Raw genomic sequence first — 23,325 nt, 5'->3', positions numbered from 1 at the left:
TGTAGTGTCTTTCTCCTAGAAGAGCTGCTTACCATAGCTAAAGAGTCTCTTCTACCCTCATCAAGAGGATAGTAACAACTGTGCAATTACATTGCAGTAGTTAACCACTTAAGAATAATTGTTTGGTAATCTCAGTGCTGTCTGGTGTATGAGAATAGAGGAGAAAGTGGAAAGAATATGCCAGATTATTTGGTATATGTGTAGGCTAAGACAAAATAAGCCGTAACCAGAGCGAGCAATCCAATGTATTACTGTCTGGCCAATCAAAGGACCCATAACTCTTTAGCGGTAGTATCTCGATGGGTGGCTGGTGCCCTGGCCAACCTACTACATTGGATTTAATGGTTTTTTTTTTTAGGTAAAGTGGAAGTGTTGTAATTTTTATCAAAAATTTTATGCCCCAGAAAAATCACTTCCTGAGCCACTGGTTTTTAAAATACTTTAGTATGACGTTCACATAACGAAAATATAGTCTTTGTGGATTTTTCCACATTTTAGTTAGGTTAATATTATAATCATCATTATTCCAGATGTGACCAAGTTGTGGAATGATCTTCCTAATCGGGTAGTTGAATGAGTAGAACTTCAGAAGTTAAAGCTCGCAGCAAATTTATGTGGAACAGGCTCACATAAGTCCTTTTATAGTTTATATATCAAATATGTTTTAATGTTGTTAATGTTTTTAAAATATTTTATTTTAATTTTTCATTACTTATATCGTGTAATTATCTCATTTCCTTACCTCACTGGGCTATTTTTCCCTGTTGGAGCCCTTGGGCTTATAGCATCTTGCTTTTCCAACTAGGGTTGTAGCTTAGCTAGTAATATTAATAATAATAAAGTAATAATAAAATATTTTTGTTAGTATGGAATCATGGAGCCAAATACTTGCATTATCATAATGTGTTTTCAAAGGGCCCTTTCTTGTGCAGTACATCATTATGAAGTTGTTCAATTACAACTGAATTTCTCCTTCAGGAGTATTCGCCGCATTGTTTTCTACTCTCTAATCAAGCCTACAAGAAGTGATAAAGGAGAAAAGGAAATGGAAACTATCAGTGTTTCAGCTGCTTTACAAATAGCAGGACGCGCAGGACGCTATGGAACACAGAGGGAACATGTGAGTGAATTAGAATTCTATTATTGCCAAGTTTTCTTGGACTTTTGAATTTGATTGTTGGTATCAAAATTGGTTTAAATTGTCTAAAGTAAGGTTTCAAATGCACAAAGGTGAAGGTTACTTTTCTGAAAATTGTGGGTGATTTGAGCTATTTTCTTATATTGCTGTCTGTAAGGTTTTTGAGGAAATTGCCTTATATGTTAAACCCTTTGCAGTTTTGAAGTTGGAGGGACTATGTTGAAAACAGTGGGAAAATTTGTTTGACATAAGGCTAATTTACTTTTTTTTTTTATCTATGGTACTCTTGACGGTGCATAAAGTTGATTTTATTTATTTGCAGGGTTATGTTACTATGAAGTCTGAAGACCTACCAACTTTGAGAAAGCTTTTAGGAAATATTCCCCAGACAGAACAAGCTGGACTCCATCCAACTGCTGATAAGATAGACCTCTTTGCGTATCATCTACCCAGCTACACACTTTCCAATCTCATAGTAATTATTGTTACTTATTGCATGATTTCTATTAGAATTTATCATAGATTTTAAAATATTATTTTTGGGCTCATGCCATGTCGTCCTGATGGAAGGTTCCTTCAGTAGCTTCCTTAGGGTATATTTGACTACAGTAGATAGCCTATTCCCAGAGAATTAAACTAAAGGTTTCACAGAATTCTAACTTCTGGCGCTAGTACCCATAAGATTTCCCTTTTAGGATATCGTATAATAACAGGACGTATGCTTGACACGCCACATAGCTATCTGCACCCCACGTAGCGTTTACGCTTCGAGGAGGAAATGTGGCAAGTTATGGGAGGAGCTGTTACTAAGTTCTCCTCCTTCGTTACTGTTACGGTACTCGGTGACTTCACCAAGTTCTCCTCCTTCGTTACTGTTACGGTACTCGGTGACGTCATAACCGCCGTCGTGTTTGGCCGCCATCTTGGTTGACGTCACCGGTGTGCGCCTTCCTCATTCCTTCACTCGTAGCGTCTTTGACCAGGTGTCTTTTCCCAGTTATTCGCTATTAGTTTCGTCATGTCGCAATCTTCAGCCTCTCCTTCTTCTGGAAAGTTGAGTACCATATTCTTGTATTGTATAAATCAGCTCTGGCCTTAAAGTAACGCCAATTTATCTTGAAATACAGTGTTTAGTGGGGGAGCTGCTGCCTTTACCGGAGGGGTCATGACGCTGACGCTGTTGTTCGCATTGCATGCTTTATTTAGTTAGCCAGAACAACCTTCCTGGTTTTATAACTAATGTCAGTATTAGTTATTTAGTCTTCATTGCTAGGAATTAGTTATAGTATGCCGTTAGTATTTGTTTTCGGCAAGTGTAGGTAGCTGAATTCTCTCAATAGCCTAGGCGTTTTAGTTTACTTCCATGCATGATATAATAAGTGTTCCTAGTGTTAAATTATGAAATGAAGATGTTAGGCATTTATACATATAAGATTCAGTGATTGCACATGTTTTTCCTCCTTCCAGGAAGTATACAAGGGGTTTCTATGATCTTGGTAGTAGACTCCCTCGCCCCTAACCTAACGCCTGGGGCTTTAGTATACTTTCTCACCTCCCCGGTTACCTTCATAGCAAGGTAATCTCTCCTTCCTCTGAGGTAGCTTAGGCTACATCCTAGCCCTCCTTACCTTGAATCGTATTCAAGTGAGGTTAGGCTAGAATGTTCTTTCCCCACCCATAGCCATAGTTCATGAGCTTTGAGTTTGGGACAGAACCTCAGAGTACCAGTCGTTTGCCCCCAGCTACCCCATTAGGCAAATGAACTCTCCTTTTGGTTCCGCTGGTCGGGGGGGGGGGGGGGGGGGGGGGGGCTCTCTGCCCTTCCCCCTAGACCACACCTGGTAGGGTTACGACCCTTCCTCCCTGTGGCCTAGCGACTTGTCCTACACCTGCCTTCCCCAGACTATGGGATATGTTCCCCTAGCCTAGGTTAGGCAGGCCATGGGATTCTGTTTCTTTATAGTTTAGGACGGCACATCCATGCCGCTCCTTCTCTGTACTAACCTACACTAGGCTGGAGAACAAATTCTTCCTACACCTAGGTTAGTGCCGGTACCGAAACAGAACCCCCCCCCCCTGGAGTGCCGGTGAGGGCTCACGCCTTCCCCTACACTCCTTCTCAGGACCCTCTCTCCTCCCCCTCTGTCCTTTGGTGATGGCCTAGCCATCACACCCCTGTCCACCGTCCTACAACTCGACCGAATGCTGGCGGGTTGTGGGGTTGGCCCGGTCCTTTCGTTGGTTAGTCCGAACTGCTAGGCTTCCCGCATTTAGTTGAACTAAGGGATAGCATACGACAGGTCGGTCTGCTGGCGGAAGACCTCACTATCTTAGTGTTCCTCGGTCCTCCCTTGGGCTGCCACTTGCAACTCTAGCCGACTGCCGGCTCTGTTGCGGCTGGATGGAAGCTTGCCATTCTCTCCCTTCCATTTGAACCCTCCTTCCGGAGGAAGACGAGGTTAGGGTAGTGAGCTACCGCCCTTCCCTCCTCCTTCCTCCATACTTTCTCTCTATCTCAATCAGTGCCGGTCCACTGTCACACTACTCTGCCGGATATAGCTGTCAGTTTAGACCTGGTATCCTCTCTGTCTTACAGATTGAAGTCGGGGTCGTAGTACCTAAAGCCGGTTGCCTGCCGACTGCCGGGGACCGCCGACATGCCAGCGATCTGCCATCATCCTGAGGTTCGCCCTTTCTCCGCCACATAGACTGATGGCTGGGAGGGGTTCCCCCTCAATTGGAGATTCGCCGGTGCCTGGCGTGCTTCCATCATGCCGGCGCCACCTAATCATATTACATCGGTGAACTGTCACTTCTACGCTGCCGGCAATGCGCCAGCAGTGTCTATTGTATAGCTATATAAGATAGCTATAGTATAGTACATACCCTAGACAGAAAACTATGGTGTATAGTTGTACAGTAAATATTTCTAGCATACTCTGTGCATCCATGCGCAGTTCCTTGCCGGGACCTACCTGAATTGGGGATAATCTACTCTCCTTTTCCCTTAAGCTGAATGAACTCGGCTCTCTCCCTCTCACCATTGCTAATACTCTGGAGGAAGTACAAGCTGTGCTATTATCCATTTCGGATATCCCTTTCCCCTCCTTAGGGCCTTCTCATGAAGGCCCTAGAATTAGTTATGGTGCGAGGTCACGGCAATTGGCTGGGCGGGATGCACAAGTACGTGTCTTTTCTGCCTCATTTCCAGCTTACTATCTTATATTGTAATTGAAATTACTTTAAAAACTACTCTAAGATTACTTAGTCAATGATATAGACTAATGTAGATTCATGTACCCCTTTCTTCTTTACAGGAGGAGTACATCCGGTGTGAGAGTGCCTTCTGCAGTGTTCGGTGCCCGGACTTCTATGGCCACCTGGCATGCCGAACCCACTCCAGCTGTTCCGTTTCCCAAGGAACTCTCCACTATTGGGACCAGCAGGTCTGCACCGTCTGCAAGGACCTGCTCAACGAGGCTTTCGAGGCCCCCCCCCCGTCTGCTGAGGCCAGGGACATCACTCACGAGAAACTACGCAAATAGGTGCATGGACGACATGGCTATCTCTCCCAAAAATAGATGACTTTGAATAACTCTACTCGGCTTAAAATTTGTTTCAACTGAAAAGGAATACAATAATAATTTAACCATAAAAGAAACCCTTTCTGGTACAACTTGGGAACATAAGTATTTGCTACCCGTAAATCTGCACTTTTTGGGCTCGCCCATGTCGTCCTGATGGAAGGTTCCTTTAGGCAGCTTTCTAAGGGATATTTAGCTACAGCGATACTCCCCGAGAATTGACCATAGGTCTCCAGAATTCTAACTCCTGGCGCGAGGATCTTTAATAAGAAAATTCTTAGGGCTATCGCATAATATCAGGGGACTTATTTCTTGATAGGACTCAAGGCAATCTTCACCCCGAATAGAGTTTTCGCTCTGAGGGGGAAGAGTGGTGAAAATGAAGGGGAGCCGTCATCAATGTTACCCGGTGGATCCCCTTCCCGTACTACTACAGAGCCACTCATGGCAACTCATTCCTTTAATAGTAGCCAATTAAGCACGGCGTATCTCCCGCTCGCTCTCGGGTTATGTTACTATTCCTGGATTATTACCATGCATTCTCCAGCATCTTCATCCTCTGGAAAGTTGAGTATTTAATCTTTCCTGTGTATAATTTTTAGCTCTCTTCTCACAGTTGAATTAGCATAATTTAGATGTTTAGTGGAGCACAGCCATCACCGGAGGCTGCCATTTTGGATGCTGTTGTACGCCATAAATGCTTCATTTAGTTAGTAGTACGACGTCCCCGGTATTTAGCTTTAATGAATTATAGCTATTTAGGCAAATTATACTTGTGAAGATCAGATCATGCACGTAATATTTCCTCTTCTGTGAAATGTTTTGATCGTATACGATAGGGTCTCGGTGACGTAGCGTAACAGAGATCCCGACTAGTTAAGCTAGCCTTATGCGTTTTAGCATACTTTAGTAACGTTATCCCCGTTTATCCTCTTGTATCGTTTTATCAATTCATTCGTTGATAGCATATCTCCTAGAATTACTAACATAATTCGATACTTGTATCTTTTAGAGATTTAAGGATAAACCCTTCTTTCCCTCTGAGTGCTGCCATTAGGCGACAAACCTATCTTGGTCTTGCCATAGAGTAGTGTACTTCGGCTTGACTGGGATAGTGTTTCTGTCTTCCCTCTTTGTCTTCTATCCGGCAAGGTCTTAGGCTGAGGAATCGTTATTCCTCTGCCGCCTAAGACGGCGCCGGTATAGAAACTTTCTATGTTTGTGGCTGATAGTGGGAGGCAGACGTTCCGCCTTCTTTCGACGCAAAATATAAGACCCTTTCCCTTCCCCTTTTTGTCCTTTAGTGATGGCCTAGCTGTCGCAACATCTATGGCCAGTATTCTACTGGGCGGATTGCGATGCCGGCCGGGCTCCCACAAAGACGGCTTTATTGCCGGTTTGACCTTCCCCCTAACGGAAGCAAGGCTCCGGGAAAGGTTGTGCCGGCCATGACGGCTGCCAGTGGGAGGCCCTTATAACTTTTGAGTATTTTTCAGTCCTCTCTTGGACTGCCATCCACAAACCCTGGAACTGGCAGAGAAGCCAGCAATAGATACTGTGGCTGGATGGAAGCTAGAATTCTTACATTCTCCCCCTTCCATTTGAATCCTCATTCTGGAAGAAGGCAGTAGAGACAGTAGTCCCTACAACCCTAGTTATTGTACTAAACTATAATAATACGGTAGCCCTTCTCTCCATGCTTTCTCTCTCTGTCGGCTAGTGCCATCAGGTACTAGGCTAGCCGGTAGCATGCCGGCAGAACTACAGTATACGATTATACAGTAGCCAGTATTTCTGCAGTATAGTACATACTGCAGTTAGAAAACTATAGTATATAATATACAGTACTGTAGTATGTTTTCCAACATATTCTGTGTATCCTTTCAGTCCATTGTTGAGACCGCTGTATACTGTTGAAGTGAAGTATTCCTTCAATATCCTGAAGAGCCATAGGTCATCAGAACATAATATCTTTACCCTACAATATTAGTATTCCAATTGTGGGAGGGTTAGTGCTAGTATACACTAACTTCAGCTCTATATTTTAGAGCTCTTCCACCCTAGATTTCCCTAATGAGGAAATTTTAAATATTAATATTGAGGGAGGTCACAGCAATTGCCTGGACAGGAGACACAGATATGTGTCTTTCCTATTTTCTTTCTAGCTTACTATCATAAGCTATAATGATAATAGTAAGTAGTATTTTTAATGCATGAATTTAATTTATCAGTGTGATAAATTACCCCATACTCATTTCACCCTTTTCTTTCCTTACAGGAGGAGGCCAAGGTGAAGTGTGAGGTGATGTACTGTAACCACAAGAGTAAGAACTTTTGTGGCCACAACATGTGCAGGTCTCATGCTCCCTGCTCCATCGCAACTGAAACCCTGAGATATTGGGATCCCAAGGATTGCAACGTCTGCTTGGCCTTGATGACCGAGGGTTTCGGCAATCCTAAGACGACAGAGTTGAGGGATACTGCGAGGGAAACGCTTCGGAAGTGGGTACGAGGGTTCCAAAAGAACTCTCCGGGACCATACCTACCAAGCGACACGATCAGAAGCCTGCTGTTCCCTAAGGCGACAGCTGATGCAGTCATGCCTCAGGCATGACCCGGACCTCCCTGCATACAACTTGCATTAGATGCCGACATCAACGAGGCTCTACAAGGCATGGACATCCACCAGGAGAGGATGTCGGAAGTGTCCTCGGACACCGAAAAGGGTCTCCTTCAAGAAAACCCCGAAGAAGAGATGGCCCAACCACCTGAGGAGGAAGATCTCTAGTCGACAGAAATGGAGGACTCTCTTCTGTCTGTCGGCATTTCAGCCTGTGCCGTCAACTTCTTCGGCTCCAACCCCTCAACCAGACCCACTGGGCCAAGCGATTATGGGCCAGATCCAGCAGTTGGTCAATACGCTACGTAAAGAAAATGTGGACATGAGGAAGGAATTCGGGGAAGCAAGCCGCGTAGTTGCTTCTCGTGGGTCCTACAAGCGTCCCAAAGTTCTGACCTGCCACCATGCTCCGAAACAAATCCCGGGAGGTATGCAGAGTTCATGCCCATGATGAATGGGAAACTCTACATCTCGGAGAAGATGGGGACCATCCTCCTTGACGATATTCAATTCTGGCCAAACCTTTCGGCTTACCTGTATTGTTTCATCCGGGTGAAGAGTGAGCCGGCGTCTAAGGAAGAGACGGAACCCAAGGAGGTCATGGTTTTTTACCACAACAAGGCACAGGCTACTCTTGACAAGTAGCCTGAAGAAGGCAGGCTATACTAACTATAAAGTTTCTGGGTTGAGCAAGAAGCACCCTACTTTCCTTGCTCCTTCATCCAGAGCTTGCCCCTTCACGTCGAAAGCTCTCCACAGTGTGCTTAAGGCAGTTGATATAGGCAAACCATGTCCTACACAAGAGGAGTGTAGGCCATTGTCTGGCCTTGCCCACGGGCTAGAAGGATTGGAACGAAGTCCACCTAACCTTCTTGGTAGCGAAGCTCGACGTGGACATTGCAGGACAGCAGTTCAATGAGAACCTCCCGAAGCTGTCATACTTTCTCCTGAGAAGAGAACAGGGGACAAAAGAGAGATTAGCCACCTCTCTGTCACTCCAGAACTACATGGAGATGTGTGTAAGCATTGCAAGCACCCCAGACATGTATACAGTCCTAGCCAAGATGCACATGGCTACTCTGGTCAAGGACTTGTACGCTTTTGTGAAGGCCAGGAGGGCCTGCAGAGAGTTTGTGTTTGCCAATGCAACGGTCAAACACGAGCCCAGGAAGTTGATTACTTCCTGTATCTGGGGCAAGGACCTCTTCCCAAAGGAAGTAGTCCAAGAGGTAATCGCCAAAGCCGCCACGGAGAAAAGGAACCTTCTCCAAAAGTGGGGCATCTCTGCCAAGAGAAAATCTTCCCCAGATGCTGGTCCCCAACCTAAGAGGAAGACCAAGAAGCCAAGACTGCCTCCTCGACCTGTGCAACATCCCACGGTAACCATGACCAAGGTGCCCCAAATGGTTGCTCAGCCTCAAACCACTTTCCAAATGGTGCCTCAACAGCTAATAGCCCAGTCACCAGCCTTTAACCCAGGTTTTTAGAGGCACACCACTACCTTTCGCCCAAAAGGTAGAGGATGAGGATCTAGACGAGGCTCCTCAAGATACCCCTTAAGAGGTACAGGAGGACGTGATCAGGGTGGCAAACCCTCCGGATCATCCAAGTAATGAGATGCTCCAGGTAGGAGGAAGACTTCTCCACTTTTGGGATCGTTGGACCTTTGATCCCTGGGCCCACAGCCTAATCAAGAATGGACTAGGATGGAAATGGAACGGATCTCCACCTTCATTTCCTCAATTCTTCCAACACTCCACCCCCTTATTGAAAAAATATACCTTAGAACTCTTGAACAAAAAGGTTATAAGGAAAGCAAAGTCAGCCGCCCCCTCTCCTCCTACCTAGGATTCAAGCTACGGAAGACAGTGTCTTTTCAGAGCCATGCCCTTTGGACTAAACATAGCCCCAGGGAATTTCACGAAACTTGCAGACACAGTCGTACAACAGCTACGCTTGGAAGGCGTTCAGGTAGCTGCATACCTGGATGACTGGCTGGTATGGGCAGCACCCAAGACTGCTTGTCTGCTGGCAGCCACAAAGGTGATCCAGTTCCTGGAACATTTGGGCTTCAAGATCATCTACAAGAAGTCTCGCCTTTCTCCAGCTCAAGAGTTTCAATGGTTGGGAATCCATTGGAACTTGCAGTCACACCGCCTCTCCATTCCACCAAAGAAGAGGATAGAGATCGCGGGTTCTGTCAAGGCGCCAACAGGAAAGAGCACTGGGCTCTCTCCAGTTCGCAGCAGTAACAGACCCAGTGCTAAGAGCACAGCTAAAAGATGCGTCAGGAGTCTGGAGAAGATACGCATCAAATGCTCGAAGAGATCAACAGAGACTGTCACTGACCTTACTGCGATTGCTTCTGAGGCCGTGGTCAAAGGTCAAGAGCCTAGCAAGGTCTATTCCCTTACAACCACCTCAACCATCGGTAGTCATCCACACGGATGCCTCAACAGAAGGATGGGGAGGTCATTCCCATCAAAGGAAAGCTCAAGGGACCTGGTCATCCCTGGTCAAGACCTTTCACATCAACATTCTGGAGGCCATGGCAGTCCTCCTGATGTTGAAAAAGCTATCCCCTCACAGATCAGCCCACATCAAGTTGGTCTTGGACAGCGAAGTGATAGTGAGATGTCTGAACCGACAAGGCTCAAGATCACCCTACATCAACCACATGATGTTGGCCATCTTTCGCTTGGCAAGAAAGAATTTATCGGCAGTTCACCTACAAGGGTTCCGCATTGTGACGGCGAACGCTCTATCCAGGCGAAAGCCGATAGAGTCAGAATGGTCCCTAGACGCAGACTCATTCTCCTTCATCTTGGAAAAAGTCCCAGGACTGCAGATCGACCTCTTCGCAACGAGCAACAAGAAACTACCTCGATACGTAGCCCCTTACAAGGACCCTCAGGCAGAAGCGATGGACGCCATGTCCCTCGATTGAAACAGATGGAGTCATATCTATCTGTTCCCGCCAACAAATCTCCTGCTTTAGGTCCTCAACAAGCTGAGATCCTTCAAGGGGACAGTAGCAGTGGTGGCCCCCAAGTGGCCCAAGATCAATTGGTTCCCTCTAGTGATAGAACTGAGGCTGAGGCTGTTTCCTCTACTGAACCCATTTCTGTCCCAACTGGTTCAGAAGTAGACTGTCTACGCTTTATCACTGAGGACCCAAAACCTTCATCTCATGATTTTCTCGCCTTAGCAGTCAAGAAAAGGTTTGGGATCTCGAAAGACAGCATCGACTTTATTAAAGAATAAAAGTCAAAATCAACCAGAAGACAATATGAATCGTCTTGGAAGAAGTGGGTCTCTTTTGTTAAAGCCAAAAAATCTGACAGAAATCTCGATAGACTTCTGCCTGTCCTTCTTCATCCGCCTTCACGAACAAGGCTTGGCTTCCACCACGATAACTACGTGTAAGTCAGCTTTGACTAGACCTCTTCTATACGCCTTCCAGGTGGACCTGTCGAACGAAATCTTCAACAAGATTCCGAAGGCATGCGCTAGACTTGAACCAGCAGCCCCTCCGAAGCCCATTTCATGGTCTCTGGACAAAGTCTTGCACTATGCTTCGAACTTGAACAATGAAGATTGCTCCCTAAAGAATCTAACACAGAAAGTGATATTTTTGTTCGCTATAGCCTCAGGGGCTAGAGTTAGTGAAATAGTAGCCCTGTCAAGAGACGAGGGCCATATTCAGTTCACAGAAGAGGGAGAACTGAATCTTTTTCCAGATCCTACATTTCTTGCCAAAAACAAGCCATCCACCAAAAGGTGGGGTCCTTGGAGAACCTGCCCTTTGAAGGAAGATGTCTCTTTATGTCCAGCAGAGTGTCTAAAGGTCTATCTTCGAAGAACTTCAGACTTCAAGGGAGGACAGCTCTTCATAGGCGAACCTCAGGATCAAACTTATCCCTAAAACAACTGAGGGCGAAGCTCACCTACTTTATTCGCAGAGCGGATCCTGACCGTACACCCGCAGGTCATAATCTGAGGAAAATTTCTTCCTCGCTGAACTTCTTTCAGCATATGGACTTTGATAGACTCCGCTCATATACAGGTTGGAAATCCTCTAGAGTCTTTTATAAACATTATGCGAAGCAAGTGCATGAAATTAAACCTGTGGTGGCGGCAGGTAGTGTTATAAAACCTGTCGTCTAGTGCTGCGATGAACACTGAACTGATTGGGACTTTACAGAGAATGGGAGAAAAGGTGTTAACACCTTTAAGTGTAATACCTTTTATTAAGGGTCACCCTGGTGCCCCTTGGACTGTTCTTTATAAGTGTAGAATCTAACCAATAGCACCAGTGCCGTGCGTACATTCGTACGCAGTGTTTGAACATATCCAACATCTAAAAGTGAAATTATTTTAATAATTTTGCAATATTTATGAGTGGCCTGATTTACATATATTTCTTCCCTTACAGGTGATAAATATATATGTACTTTAAAAAAGTTGGTAATGTAGTAAATGATTCTATTTTAATACATTCGTTGTAATTATTTTGGTCTATACATATAAATACTAAAAATGTATTTGCGTCTTATTCGCCCCCCAAGTAGCTGAATAAAACTAGCCAGAGTCTTTTACTTATTTTCCTAATATAAAACACTTTGAAGTTTCTTCTGTATGTGAACATGCTTGTGGTAAGTTAATTCCACTTTGTTCTTACGTATACAAACCTTGTCGCTTCTATAGTCAAGTGTTGCCAGTTTCCCTGCAGGGGGCAGGAAGCCCTAAGTTAGTTCCAAACTTGGCGGATATGACGAATAACAGTAGCGTCATATATTTATGTGGTCTGGGTGACCATGTAAAAGCTGATTTAAGGTAAAGGCACTTATACAAACCCACAGATGTAGTACTTTCAAGTAATTCTCTGGTAAACTTCCATCAGGACGACATGGCTGAGCCCAAAAAACGGATTTTGAAGCAAAGCGAAATATCTATTTTTGGGCGAGATAGCCATGTCGTCCTGATGGACTCGCCCTCCTTTTCTAGAAAAGAGTATACATATGTAACAAATCCCCACCCAAAACTACTCATCTGTAGCCATCTATTATCAGTTGCAACAAGGAATGAGTTGCCATGAGTGGCTCTGTAGTAGTAGGGGAAGGGGATGCACCGGGTAACCTTGATGACGGCTCCCCTTCATTTTCGCCACTCTTCCCCTTCAGAGCGAAAACTTTATTCGGGGTGAAGATTGCCATGTGTCGTATCAAGAAATACGTCCCCTGATATTATGCGATATCCCGAAGAATTATCTTAAGGATACTCGCGCCAGGAGTTAGAATTCTGGAGACCTATGGTCAATTCTCTGGGAGTATCACTATAGCTAAATAGCCCTTAGAAAGCTGCCTAAAGGAACCTTCCATTAGGATGACATGGCTATCTCGCCCAAAAATAGATTTTTTTGCTTTGCTTCAAAATCCGTTTTATGGTGTAGATGCAGCCAGTTCTTCCCTTACTTATACCAGATGGCTCTCACTCACTGTCCAAAGGAAAAGGCAACATTTTTGGCTGCTTGACAGTAAGTAGAGTAATGAGAAACTTTATCTTCCTCACTCCGGTTTTACGGAGGCTAAACTAACCAGTTTAGCTTTTCAATCTCGTGAAATTAAAGCTCTTGATGGACCTTGAAGCATATTGAGATGTAGACCTAAATGGTATTTTTTCTGTTTCTTTATAAAGACAGAAGATTTCTTAGCTTGAAAGTTATGTTATTTTGCATAAGTTAGCAAGAAGAGGAGCTTTTAGCACTTGCTGGAGAATTGGTAAATGTTTGTGGTAGCTCAAGTCCAACTGATTAGTGCCAAATTTCCATAACTCCCATATTATCTTTTAAGTCTTTGAACGTTTTATGGCTAAACCTTTAAATAGTTTTACTAAAGGTAATCGTGTTTCCTAGTTTGCAATTTGATTTTCGTAAAGGCCTTGGAGCATGTGATGTCCTTCTTACAATCTCCAATGTTGTACAGAAATCCCTTGATTGTTGCCAGGAAGTTTGTATGATAGGCCTTAATTTTAGTGCTGCCTTTGACCGTGTTAATCATGAGGACCTTGTTTTCAAATTCAAACAGTTGGGAGTGGGTGGGTCTTTTCTCAATCATTATTGAATTTTTAATTAATAGATGGCTGAGTTGTTGACGGGCACCATAATGGATATAGGAATGTGATATCTGGTATACCTTAGGGTAGTGTTCTTGGCCCATTGCTTTTCATACTATATACACATGACATGTGGTTTGGCCTAGAAAACAAGCTCAATGCATAAGCAGATTATGCCACTCTCTTTGCACCGATTACATCTGAATGTAGATCTGGGGTTGCTGAATCCCCTAATAGAGATCTAGTTAAAAATGGTACATGGTGCAAATTATGGGTCATGATGCTAAATCCTAACAAAACTCAAACAAATGATTGTAAGTAGGTCAAGGACGGTGGCTCCTCAACATCCGTATCTCGGCACCGATACCGTTTCTTTAACTCGGTATGAATCTTTTAAATTTTTAGGTGTGATTCTCGACAGAAAGTTTACTTTTGAGAAACACATTACTTCTGTGTTTTCTGAATTGCACAAAAAATTGGCTGTTTGAGGTCTTATAAGATTTTCGGTGACCAATTCATTTTGAAGTATTTTAATTCTTTCATTCTACCTTGTTTCGAGTATTGTTCTTTTGTCTGGTCTTCAGTTGCTGCTTTTCATCTCAATTTGTTAGACAGGAACTTACTGTCTATTAAATTTCTTATTTCTGATCTAGATATTAATCTCTGGCACAATCATTCAATTAGTTTGTTATGCCTTTAGCATAAGATTTTTCATAATTCTAACAGTCCTTTACATTTAAATCTATCCGGACAGTACCATCCTGTTTGTAATACTAGGTATGCAGTTAATTCTAATAGCAATGTCTTCTCCATCATAAGGTTCAATACTGCACATAATTCTAGAAGTTTTATTCCAGCTATGTCCAAGTTGTGGAATGATCTTCCTAATCAGGTAGATGAATCGGTAGAACTCCAGAAGTTCAAACTTGCAGCAGATATTTTTATGTTGAACAGGCTGACACAAGTCCTTTTATAGTTTTTATATGAAAGATCTGTTTTAGTGTTGTAACTGCTCGTAAAATATTTTAATTGTTCATTACTTCTCGTATAGTTTATATCCTTACTTTCCAAACTGGTGTCAGTGACCTTAGATGTCAGTATGTCAGAAAACCTCAAATCAATCAACCAGTGGTCTTGCTACAACCTTGGTGTTCTGGAAGAACCACACGGTAGCCCAAGTTCTTAGTGCAGGTGTCTGGAGAAGGCAGAATACTTTCACAAGTCAGTACCTGAAAGATTATACTAAAAAATCCTTGGATAATTTTACTTTTGGTCCTATTGTTGTGGCTCTGCAAATAATTTAGCTTACATGATGCCTATCCTTTATCATGGCATCTTTTATTTTCTGCATTATAAGGCTATGAAATGTGGATAGTCTGAAAATTTACTCACAAGCTGGGTCCTGGAGTATTTGCAGGATCGCACCCTAATGCAGGTGAGAATAACAAAATTATTGATTATGATTGTGTACTGTATATAATCATTTATTAATATTTTGATGCCTAATTTTCATATAGCTTCACGAGGTAGTTGGACTTGTCACAGACTTGCCTTTGACTTTTGCATAAAGCCTGGTTTTAGTGTGGTTATCCTAGAGCAAGTGATCCCTCTTAACGGAGACTTCCTCTCTCCTAAGGAAGACGCCCATTTAAATGAGTCGGAAATTTGTATCCACATAGGAATTAAACTACAAAATGTAAACATAATTTATTTTTTGTAGCTATACAAACCCAAGTCATTTAAGCAAAGGTCCCGCTCAACCACCCCACAAGTCTTTTGACTTGGATAGAGTGGAGCTTGCATTACAGCAGCATGCAATGCTGCCCAGCTGTGGAGTTGCCAGGATTCTATTAAAGTAATAACTGGTCCCATTTTATCCTTTTGTCGGGTCGTATTAAATTGACATTAGTCGTAAGCCATTTAAACGACTCGGGTTTGTATAGCTAGGAAAAATACACATTGTTTTAAATTTGTAGTGGTTAGCCTAAATTTTATAAATCTGATGTAATCCAAAGGCCAGATACTAGAATTTTATATTGAAGTATGCATATTTGTACAGGTAATATGAAAGACTGTATTAAAGAGAAAAAGGTACACTTGGATTTCATCAGAAACCGTCTTTTAAAGTAGCAACTCAAGTACATAGAAATACTCTTGTAAAATAACAGCAAAGAAGATACATCTAAGTAGTATTTCCACTGCTAAGTATAAAATATTGAGCACCACCCCTGAATGTGCTCAACAGACGTAGAATGTCATGCTTGTGGTGATGCATTTTGGGTTAAAAAGTTATAAACCAAGTGCTATAAATACTGTACTCTATTTAATGCTTTTGCAATTTTTATTATTGACAAAAATGGACATAGCAACTATTTCATCATATCCTTATAATTGTAGTGGGAGCTCTTATTATCACAAAATCCTGACAGAATATATAAGACTCGCTCAACAGGTTTTCATAGTTAATGGATGGAATTGATTAAAACTTTGGTCTATTACACTCTTTGACTGATGGACTTATACTCTGAATATTTTTCATTGGCGGTTACCCTTTTCAGTTATGATGTACGTTAGTATTTATGGTGCATATTCTTCTGTCGATGCTCAAGAATTAAAAAAAACTAGTTATATTAATCCCATGCATGGTTTTTTTCTTTTTTATATGTTCTTACAAACTATACTTTTTTACTTGTGGTTTTTCTGTTAGCATTCTTATTTTGTAGAAGATTGTATAACATTATTGGCTTAGTGATCTGGATAGTCTTTATAAAATCCTTTTACCTATTGGACATAAAATAGTGTGTGAAATTCTATATCGAAACGTAATGCATAGAGATTGGAGCACTATACACTGCTACATTTTCACTGCTTTTAAGAAAATACATCATTCCTCCATAATTTACTTATATATTTGACGCTGGGAATGAAACAGAAAATTGAAAAATATTTTATTAATGCCTAGTCATATTTTACTTACTATATACATTAACCTACAATCGATTTTTTATGTTGGTTGTAAAAAATCTTTATTACTTAAGATTTTTTTTTTCTATTTCGTGGTTTTGATGGTGAGGGAGGCAAGTCATCATCATCAGTACCCTGAAATAGAAATACGAATTAATGAAATTAAAGAGACCATGCATTGCTTACACCTCTAGATATACTTGTGCTTTATTGTGATATATGAAATATTAGTGTTCATTACCTATTTAAAAAAGTGATTCTTAATGGCTGAAAATTTTTATCTTTGAGAAGGCCACTTTTGCCTTGCTTTTCCTCATCAATTAACTGGTGTCTTTTTCAGGAATTCTGAATTTGTTCCCATGACAAACCTTCTTTACATAACCTATTGATGTGTGATGCAAATCCAAAACTTGTCTACCTCCCAATCCACATGAAGAAAAAAGGTACGTAGCATCAAAATAGATAAGAAGGATCTAAAGTGCATAAGATTCTTTAATGGAATTTAAATTTTTTAAACTGTCATTTATAAATAAGTCGTTATTCATTTCCATGATATACCATTTTTTCATTGCTCTGTTGATTATACAAACTAACCCCTGCTTAGTTTAATACGTTGGAATGAAGGTGGTTATCATATTTCGGAGTTCATGTTTGCTTACTTTAGTTTATAATGTTGTTTGATTAGAAAATATTTTTTTGAGACAATGATTAGAAAATATTTTTTTTGAGACAATGATTAGAAAATATTTTTTTGAGACTTAATGATTAGAAAATATATTTTTGAGACTTAATAGTGTACTGGTTTCAGTAATTTTCTTACTATTTTCAAAAATGTTTTCATTAAAAATCTTTCAGATGCAAAATTTAATAAAATTTATTTCATATTTATGATCCTTACCAGAACAGTGCTGAATTAATCTTTTGGAAGTTTACTTTATTTTTTATTTCTGGTGCATAGTTAAGTTTTACTGCAAAAACTAAACATTTTTGCTACAATATCATGTAATTTTACTTCAACCTTTCCCATCTGCCATGCTATGCGAGATATTGTTCAATTAGATATAGTCAGCAGCGCAAGAAGAAAGAAACTGCAGCAAAAGAGCGCCAATTAGCAGCTACCATAGCGCTGGTTGAGAAGGCACTTACAGAAGAAACGCTGCCAAGTCTGAAGTGTTGCACCAGCAATGCCGGCAGGTGGCGCAGGAGTGCTGTCACAGTAGCAGAAATAGGCCCAAAGCCTCCACAGCAGCTGAAGAGGGCAAAAAGCTGACGTAGCAGAGGAAAGGGCCCGAAGCAGCAACAGCAGTAGCAAAAAAGTCCCAGCCACGGCAGTATCACGGAGCCTGGCAGCCATGGCAGCACAGCGGAGAGAGGCAGCCACGGTAGCATCGCAGAGTTCAAGTATGGCAGCACCAGAGAGTGCCAGCTATGGCAGCCTCAGAAAGATTGCCGACTATGGCAGCTCCAGAAAAATTGCTCAATATGGCAGCATCAGAGAGTGCCAGCTATAACAAACCCAGAAAAAAGTGCCAAACTATGGCAGCGCCAGAAAGAGTGCCGAACTATGGCAGCACCAGAAAGTGCCAAACTATGGCAGCGCCAGAAAGTGCCAACTATGGCAGTGCCAGAAAGAGTGCCAACTATGGCAGCGCCAGAAAGAGTGCCAACTATGGCAGCGCCAGAAAGAGGGGCAGCGCCAGAAAGAGTGCCATCTATGTCAGTACCAGAAAGAGTGCCATCTATGTCAGCACCAGAAAGAGTGCCATCTATGTCAGCACCAGAAAGAGTGCCATCTATGGCAGCACCAGAAAGAGTGCCATCTATGGCAGCACCAAAAAGAGTGCCATCTATGGCAGTACCAGAAAGAGAGCCAAACTATGGCAGCACCAGAAAGAGGGCAACTATGGCAGCACCAGAAAAAGGGGCAGCACCAGAAAGAGGGGCAGCACCAGAAAGAGTGCCATCTATGGCAGCACCAGAAAGAGTGCCATCTATGGCAGCACCAGAAAACGCCATCTCGCCAGAAAGAGTGCCGACTATGGCAGCACCAGAAAGAGTGCCTACTATGGCAGCACCAGAAAGAGTGCCGACTATGGCAGCACCAGAAAGAGTGCCGACTATGGCAGCACCAGAAAGAGTGCCGACTATGGCAGCACCAGAAAGAGTGCCGACTATGGCAGCACCAGAAAGAGTGCCGACTATGGCAGCACCAGAAAGAGTGCCGACTATGGCCGCACCAGAAAGTGCCAACTATGGCCGCACCAGAAAGTGCCAACTATGGCCGCACCAGAAAGTGCCAACTATGGCAGCACCAGAAAGAGTGCCAACTATGGCAGCACCAGAAAGTGCCAACTATGGCAGCACCAGAAAGAGTGCCAACTATGGCAGCACCAGAAAGAGTGCCAACTATGGCAGCACCAGAAAGAGTGCCAACTATGGCAGCACCAGAAAGAGTGCCAACTATGGCAGCACCAGAAAGAGTGCCAACTATGGCAGCACCAGAAAGAGTGCCAACTATGGCAGCACCAGAAAGAGTGCCAACTATGGCAGCACCAGAAAGAGTGCCAACTATGGCAGCACCAGAAAGAGTGCCAACTATGGCAGCACCAGAAAGAGTGCCAACCATGGCAGCACCAGAAAGAGTGCCAACCATGGCAGCACCAGAAAGAGTGCCATCTATGGCAGCACCAGAAAGAGTGCCATCTATGGCAGCACCAAAAAGAGTGCCAAACTATGGCAGCACCAGAAAGAGGGCAACTATGGCAGCACCAGAAAAAGGGGCAGCACCAGAAAGAGTGCCAACTATGGCAGCACCAGAAAGCGCCATCTCGCCAGAAAGAGTGTCAACTATGGCAGTACCAGGAAGAGTGCCGACTATGGCAGCACCAGAGAGGGCCGACTATGGCAGCACCAGAGAGTGCCATCTATGGCAGCACCAGAGAGTGCCATCTATGGCAGCACCAAAAAGAGTGCCATCTATGGCAGCACCAGAAAGAGTGCCATCTATGGCAGCACCAGAAAGAGTGCAATCTATGGCAGCACCAGAAAGAGTGCAATCTATGGCAGCACCAGAAAGAGGGCAACTATGGCAGCACCAGAAAAAGGGGCAGCACCAGAAAGAGTGCCAACTATGGCAGCACCAGAAAGAGTGCCAACTATGGCAGCACCAGAAAGAGTGCCAACTATGGCAGCACCAGAAAGAGTGCCAACTATGGCAGCACCAGAAAGAGTGCCAACCATGGCAGCACCAGAAAGAGTGCCAACCATGGCAGCACCAGAAAGAGTGCCATCTATGGCAGCACCAGAAAGAGTGCCATCTATGGCAGCACCAAAAAGAGTGCCAAACTATGGCAGCACCAGAAAGAGGGCAACTATGGCAGCACCAGAAAAAGGGGCAGCACCAGAAAGAGTGCCAACTATGGCAGCACCAGAAAGCGCCATCTCGCCAGAAAGAGTGTCAACTATGGCAGTACCAGGAAGAGTGCCGACTATGGCAGCACCAGAGAGGGCCGACTATGGCAGCACCAGAGAGTGCCATCTATGGCAGCACCAGAGAGTGCCATCTATGGCAGCACCAGAAAGAGTGCCATCTATGGCAGCACCAGAAAGAGTGCAATCTATGGCAGCACCAGAAAGAGTGCAATCTATGGCAGCACCAGAAAGAGGGCAACTATGGCAGCACCAGAAAAAGGGGCAGCACCAGAAAGAGTGCCAACTATGGCAGCACCAGAAAGAGTGCCAACTATGGCAGCACCAGAAAGAGTGCCAACTATGGCAGCACCAGAAAGAGTGCCAACTATGGCAGCACCAGAAAGAGTGCCAACCATGGCAGCACCAGAAAGAGTGCCAACCATGGCAGCACCAGAAAGAGTGCCATCTATGGCAGCACCAGAAAGAGTGCCATCTATGGCAGCACCAAAAAGAGTGCCAAACTATGGCAGCACCAGAAAGAGGGCAACTATGGCAGCACCAGAAAAAGGGGCAGCACCAGAAAGAGTGCCAACTATGGCAGCACCAGAAAGCGCCATCTCGCCAGAAAGAGTGTCAACTATGGCAGTACCAGGAAGAGTGCCGACTATGGCAGCACCAGAGAGGGCCGACTATGGCAGCACCAGAGAGTGCCATCTATGGCAGCACCAGAGAGTGCCATCTATGGCAGCACCAAAAAGTGCCATCTATGGCAGCACCAAAAAGAGTGCCATCTATGGCAGCACCAGAAAGAGTGCAATCTATGGCAGCACCAGAAAGAGTGCAATCTATGGCAGCACCAGAAAGAGTGCCATCTATGGCAGCACCAGAAAGAGTGCCATCTATGGCAGCACCAGAAAGAGTGCCAAACTATGGCAGCACCAGAAAGAGGGCAACTATGGCAGCACCAGAAAGAGGGGCAGCACCAGAAAGAGGGGCAGCACCAGAAAGAGTGTCAACTATGGTAGCACCAGAAAGAGTGTCAACTATGGTAGCACCAGAAAGAGTGCCGACTATGGCAGCACCAGAAAGAGTGCCGACTATGGCAGCACCAGAAAGAGTGCCGACTATGGCAGCACCAGAAAGAGTGCCAACTATGGCAGCACCAGAAAGAGTGCCAACTATGGCAGCACCAGAAAGAGTGCCAACTATGGCAGCACCAGAAATTGTCTAACAGGGCTGCATAGTCAGCACTCTTTCTGGTGCTGCCATAGTTGGCACTCTTTTTGATACTGCATAGTTGGCACTCTTTTTGATACTGCATAGTTGGCACTCTTTCTGGTGCTGCCATAATTGGCACTCTTTCTGGTGCTGCCATAGTTGGCACTCTTTCTGGTGCTGCCATACAGCACTCTTTCTGGTGCTGCCATCGTCGGCACTCTTTCTGGTGCTGCCATCGTCGGCACTCTTTCTGGTGCTGCCATCGTCGGCACTCTTTCTGGTGCTGCCATAGTTGGCACTCTTTCTGGTGCTGCCATAGTTGGCACTCTTTCTGGTGCTGCCATAGTTGGCACTCTTTCTGGTGCTGCCATAGTTGGCACTCTTTCTGGTGCTGCCATAGTTGGCACTCTTTCTGGTGCTGCCATAGTTGGCACTCTTTCTGGTGCTGCCATAGTTGGCACTCTTTCTGGTGCTGCCATAGTTGGCACTCTTTCTGGTGCTGCCATAGTTGGCACTCTTTCTGGTGCTGCCATACGGCACTCTTTCTGGTGCTGCCATAGTCGGCACTCATTTTGGTGCTGCCATGGCACTCTTTTTGGTGCTGCCATGGCACTTCTTTTTGGTGCTGCCATAGTTTGGCACTTTTTTACTGCATAGTTTGGCACTCTTTCTGGGTCGGCCATAGTTGGCACTCTTTCTGGGTCGGCCATAGTTGGCACTCTTTCTGGGTCGGCCATAGTTGGCACTCTTTCTGGTGCGGCCATAGTTGGCACTCTTTCTGGTGCGGCCATAGTTGGCACTCTTTCTGGTGCTGCCATAGTTGGCACTCTTTCTGGTGCTGCCATAGTTGGCACTCTTTCTGGTGCTGCCATAGTTGGCACTCTTTCTGGGTCTGCCGTAGTTGGCCATTTTTTCTACTGCCGTATTTTGTTGTCATACTCGGCACTTTTGCTGCTGGACTTGGCACTGTTGCTGCGGTATATGGCAGTCTGCTGTTGCCATACTTGGCACTTTCTGCTGCTGCCATAGTTGGTATTTTTTTCTGCTGCCGTATCTTGCTGCCATACTTGGCAACTTCTGATGCTGCCGTACTTGGCACTTTTTTTTGCTGATGCCATAGTTGGCACACTTTCCAAAGCTGCCATAGTTGGCACTTTCTGCTGCTGCCTCAGATGGCATTCTTCCTGCTGCTGCCGTATCTTGCACTCTTTCTGATGCCACCAAAGTTGGCACTTTCTGTTGCTACCATAGTTGGCACTCTTTCTGTTGCTACTATCCTTGCGTTATCTGGCAAACACTGCTGCTGCCGCCGTAGCTGGAACTCTGCTTCTGCCGTAGCTAGCAATCTTCCTGCTGCAGACTTGGATATCACTCTTCCTGCATTACCTGGCACTCTCTGTTGCTGCCTTAATTGGCACTTTTTCTGTTGCTGCCTTATTTGGCATTCTTTACGTTGCTGCCTCAGTTGGCACTTTCCGTTACTGCCTCAGTTGGCACTTTCCGTTGCTGCCTCAGTGGGCACTTTCCGTTGCTGCCTCAGTGGGCACTTTCCGTTGCTGCCTCAGTGGGCACTTGACGTTGCTGCCTCAGTGGGCACTTGACGTTGCTGCCTCAGTGGGCACTTGACGTTGCTGCCTCAGTGGGCACTTGACGTTGCTGCCTCAGTGGGCACTTGACGTTGCTGCCTCAGTGGGCACTTGACGTTGCTGCCTCAGTGGGCACTTGACGTTGCTGCCTCAGTGGGCACTTGACGTTGCTGCCTCAGTGGGCACTTGACGTTGCTGCCTCAGTGGGCACTTGACGTTGCTGCCTCAGTGGGCACTTGACGTTGCTGCCTCAGTGGGCACTTGACGTTGCTGCCTCAGTGGGCACTTGACGTTGCTGCCTCAGTGGGCACTTGACGTTGCTGCCTCAGTGGGCACTTGACGTTGCTGCCTCAGTGGGCACTTTCTGTTGCTGCCTCAGTGGGCACTTTCTGTTGCTGCCTCAGTGGGCACTTTATGCTGCTCTTGTAGCTGGCACTCTTTTTGCTGCTGTTTTTTTTATGTAACTGTGATATTGCTGAAGTTGGTATTTTCTACTTCTGCGGAGGTGCCCAGTAGCAGGTGATACAGCCAAGAAAGTGCCCAGCAACAAGTGTGCGTCAACAGAAGGTCAATTATTACAGTAATGGTGGTGGAGCTGATGGTGTTGGAAGGTGGAACTGGAGTGATGGTAACTAGTTGTATGGAGGCACCATTAACAGGTGCAGTGTTTGACATCTGGTGGCACAGCAG

General features: G+C 44.5%; 2 protein-coding genes and 1 long non-coding RNA gene across 7 annotated transcripts in view; 2 read left to right on the top strand and 1 right to left on the bottom strand.

Moving 5' to 3' along the window:
- LOC137617245 (uncharacterized) overlaps positions 1 to 17,208 on the top strand; it is a 109,882-nt gene extending 92,674 nt beyond the window's left edge. Inside the window, exons 5-7 of the long non-coding RNA XR_011039593.1 lie at positions 979 to 1,120; positions 1,461 to 1,613; positions 16,761 to 17,208. This is a non-coding gene — a long non-coding RNA (uncharacterized lncRNA). The remainder of the gene's footprint in view (positions 1 to 978; positions 1,121 to 1,460; positions 1,614 to 16,760) is intronic.
- LOC137617241 (glutamate-gated chloride channel-like) overlaps positions 1 to 23,325 on the top strand; it is a 959,538-nt gene that overhangs the window by 730,005 nt on the left and 206,208 nt on the right. The window lies entirely within an intron of this gene.
- Positions 16,419 to 23,325, bottom strand: part of LOC137617240 (ATP-dependent RNA helicase SUV3 homolog, mitochondrial-like) — a 50,538-nt gene continuing 43,631 nt past the window's right edge. Inside the window, exon 17 of the mRNA XM_068347201.1 lies at positions 16,419 to 16,555. Coding sequence (XP_068203302.1) covers positions 16,490 to 16,555 — 66 coding nt within the window. The 3' untranslated portion in view covers positions 16,419 to 16,489. The remainder of the gene's footprint in view (positions 16,556 to 23,325) is intronic.

The sequence above is a fragment of the Palaemon carinicauda genome, chromosome 23 (genome assembly GCF_036898095.1).
Source record: "Palaemon carinicauda isolate YSFRI2023 chromosome 23, ASM3689809v2, whole genome shotgun sequence".
Taxonomy (NCBI): domain Eukaryota; kingdom Metazoa; phylum Arthropoda; class Malacostraca; order Decapoda; family Palaemonidae; genus Palaemon; species Palaemon carinicauda.
Note: the sequence above shows the minus strand (reverse complement) of the source record. Positions and strands in the feature narration are given on the sequence as shown.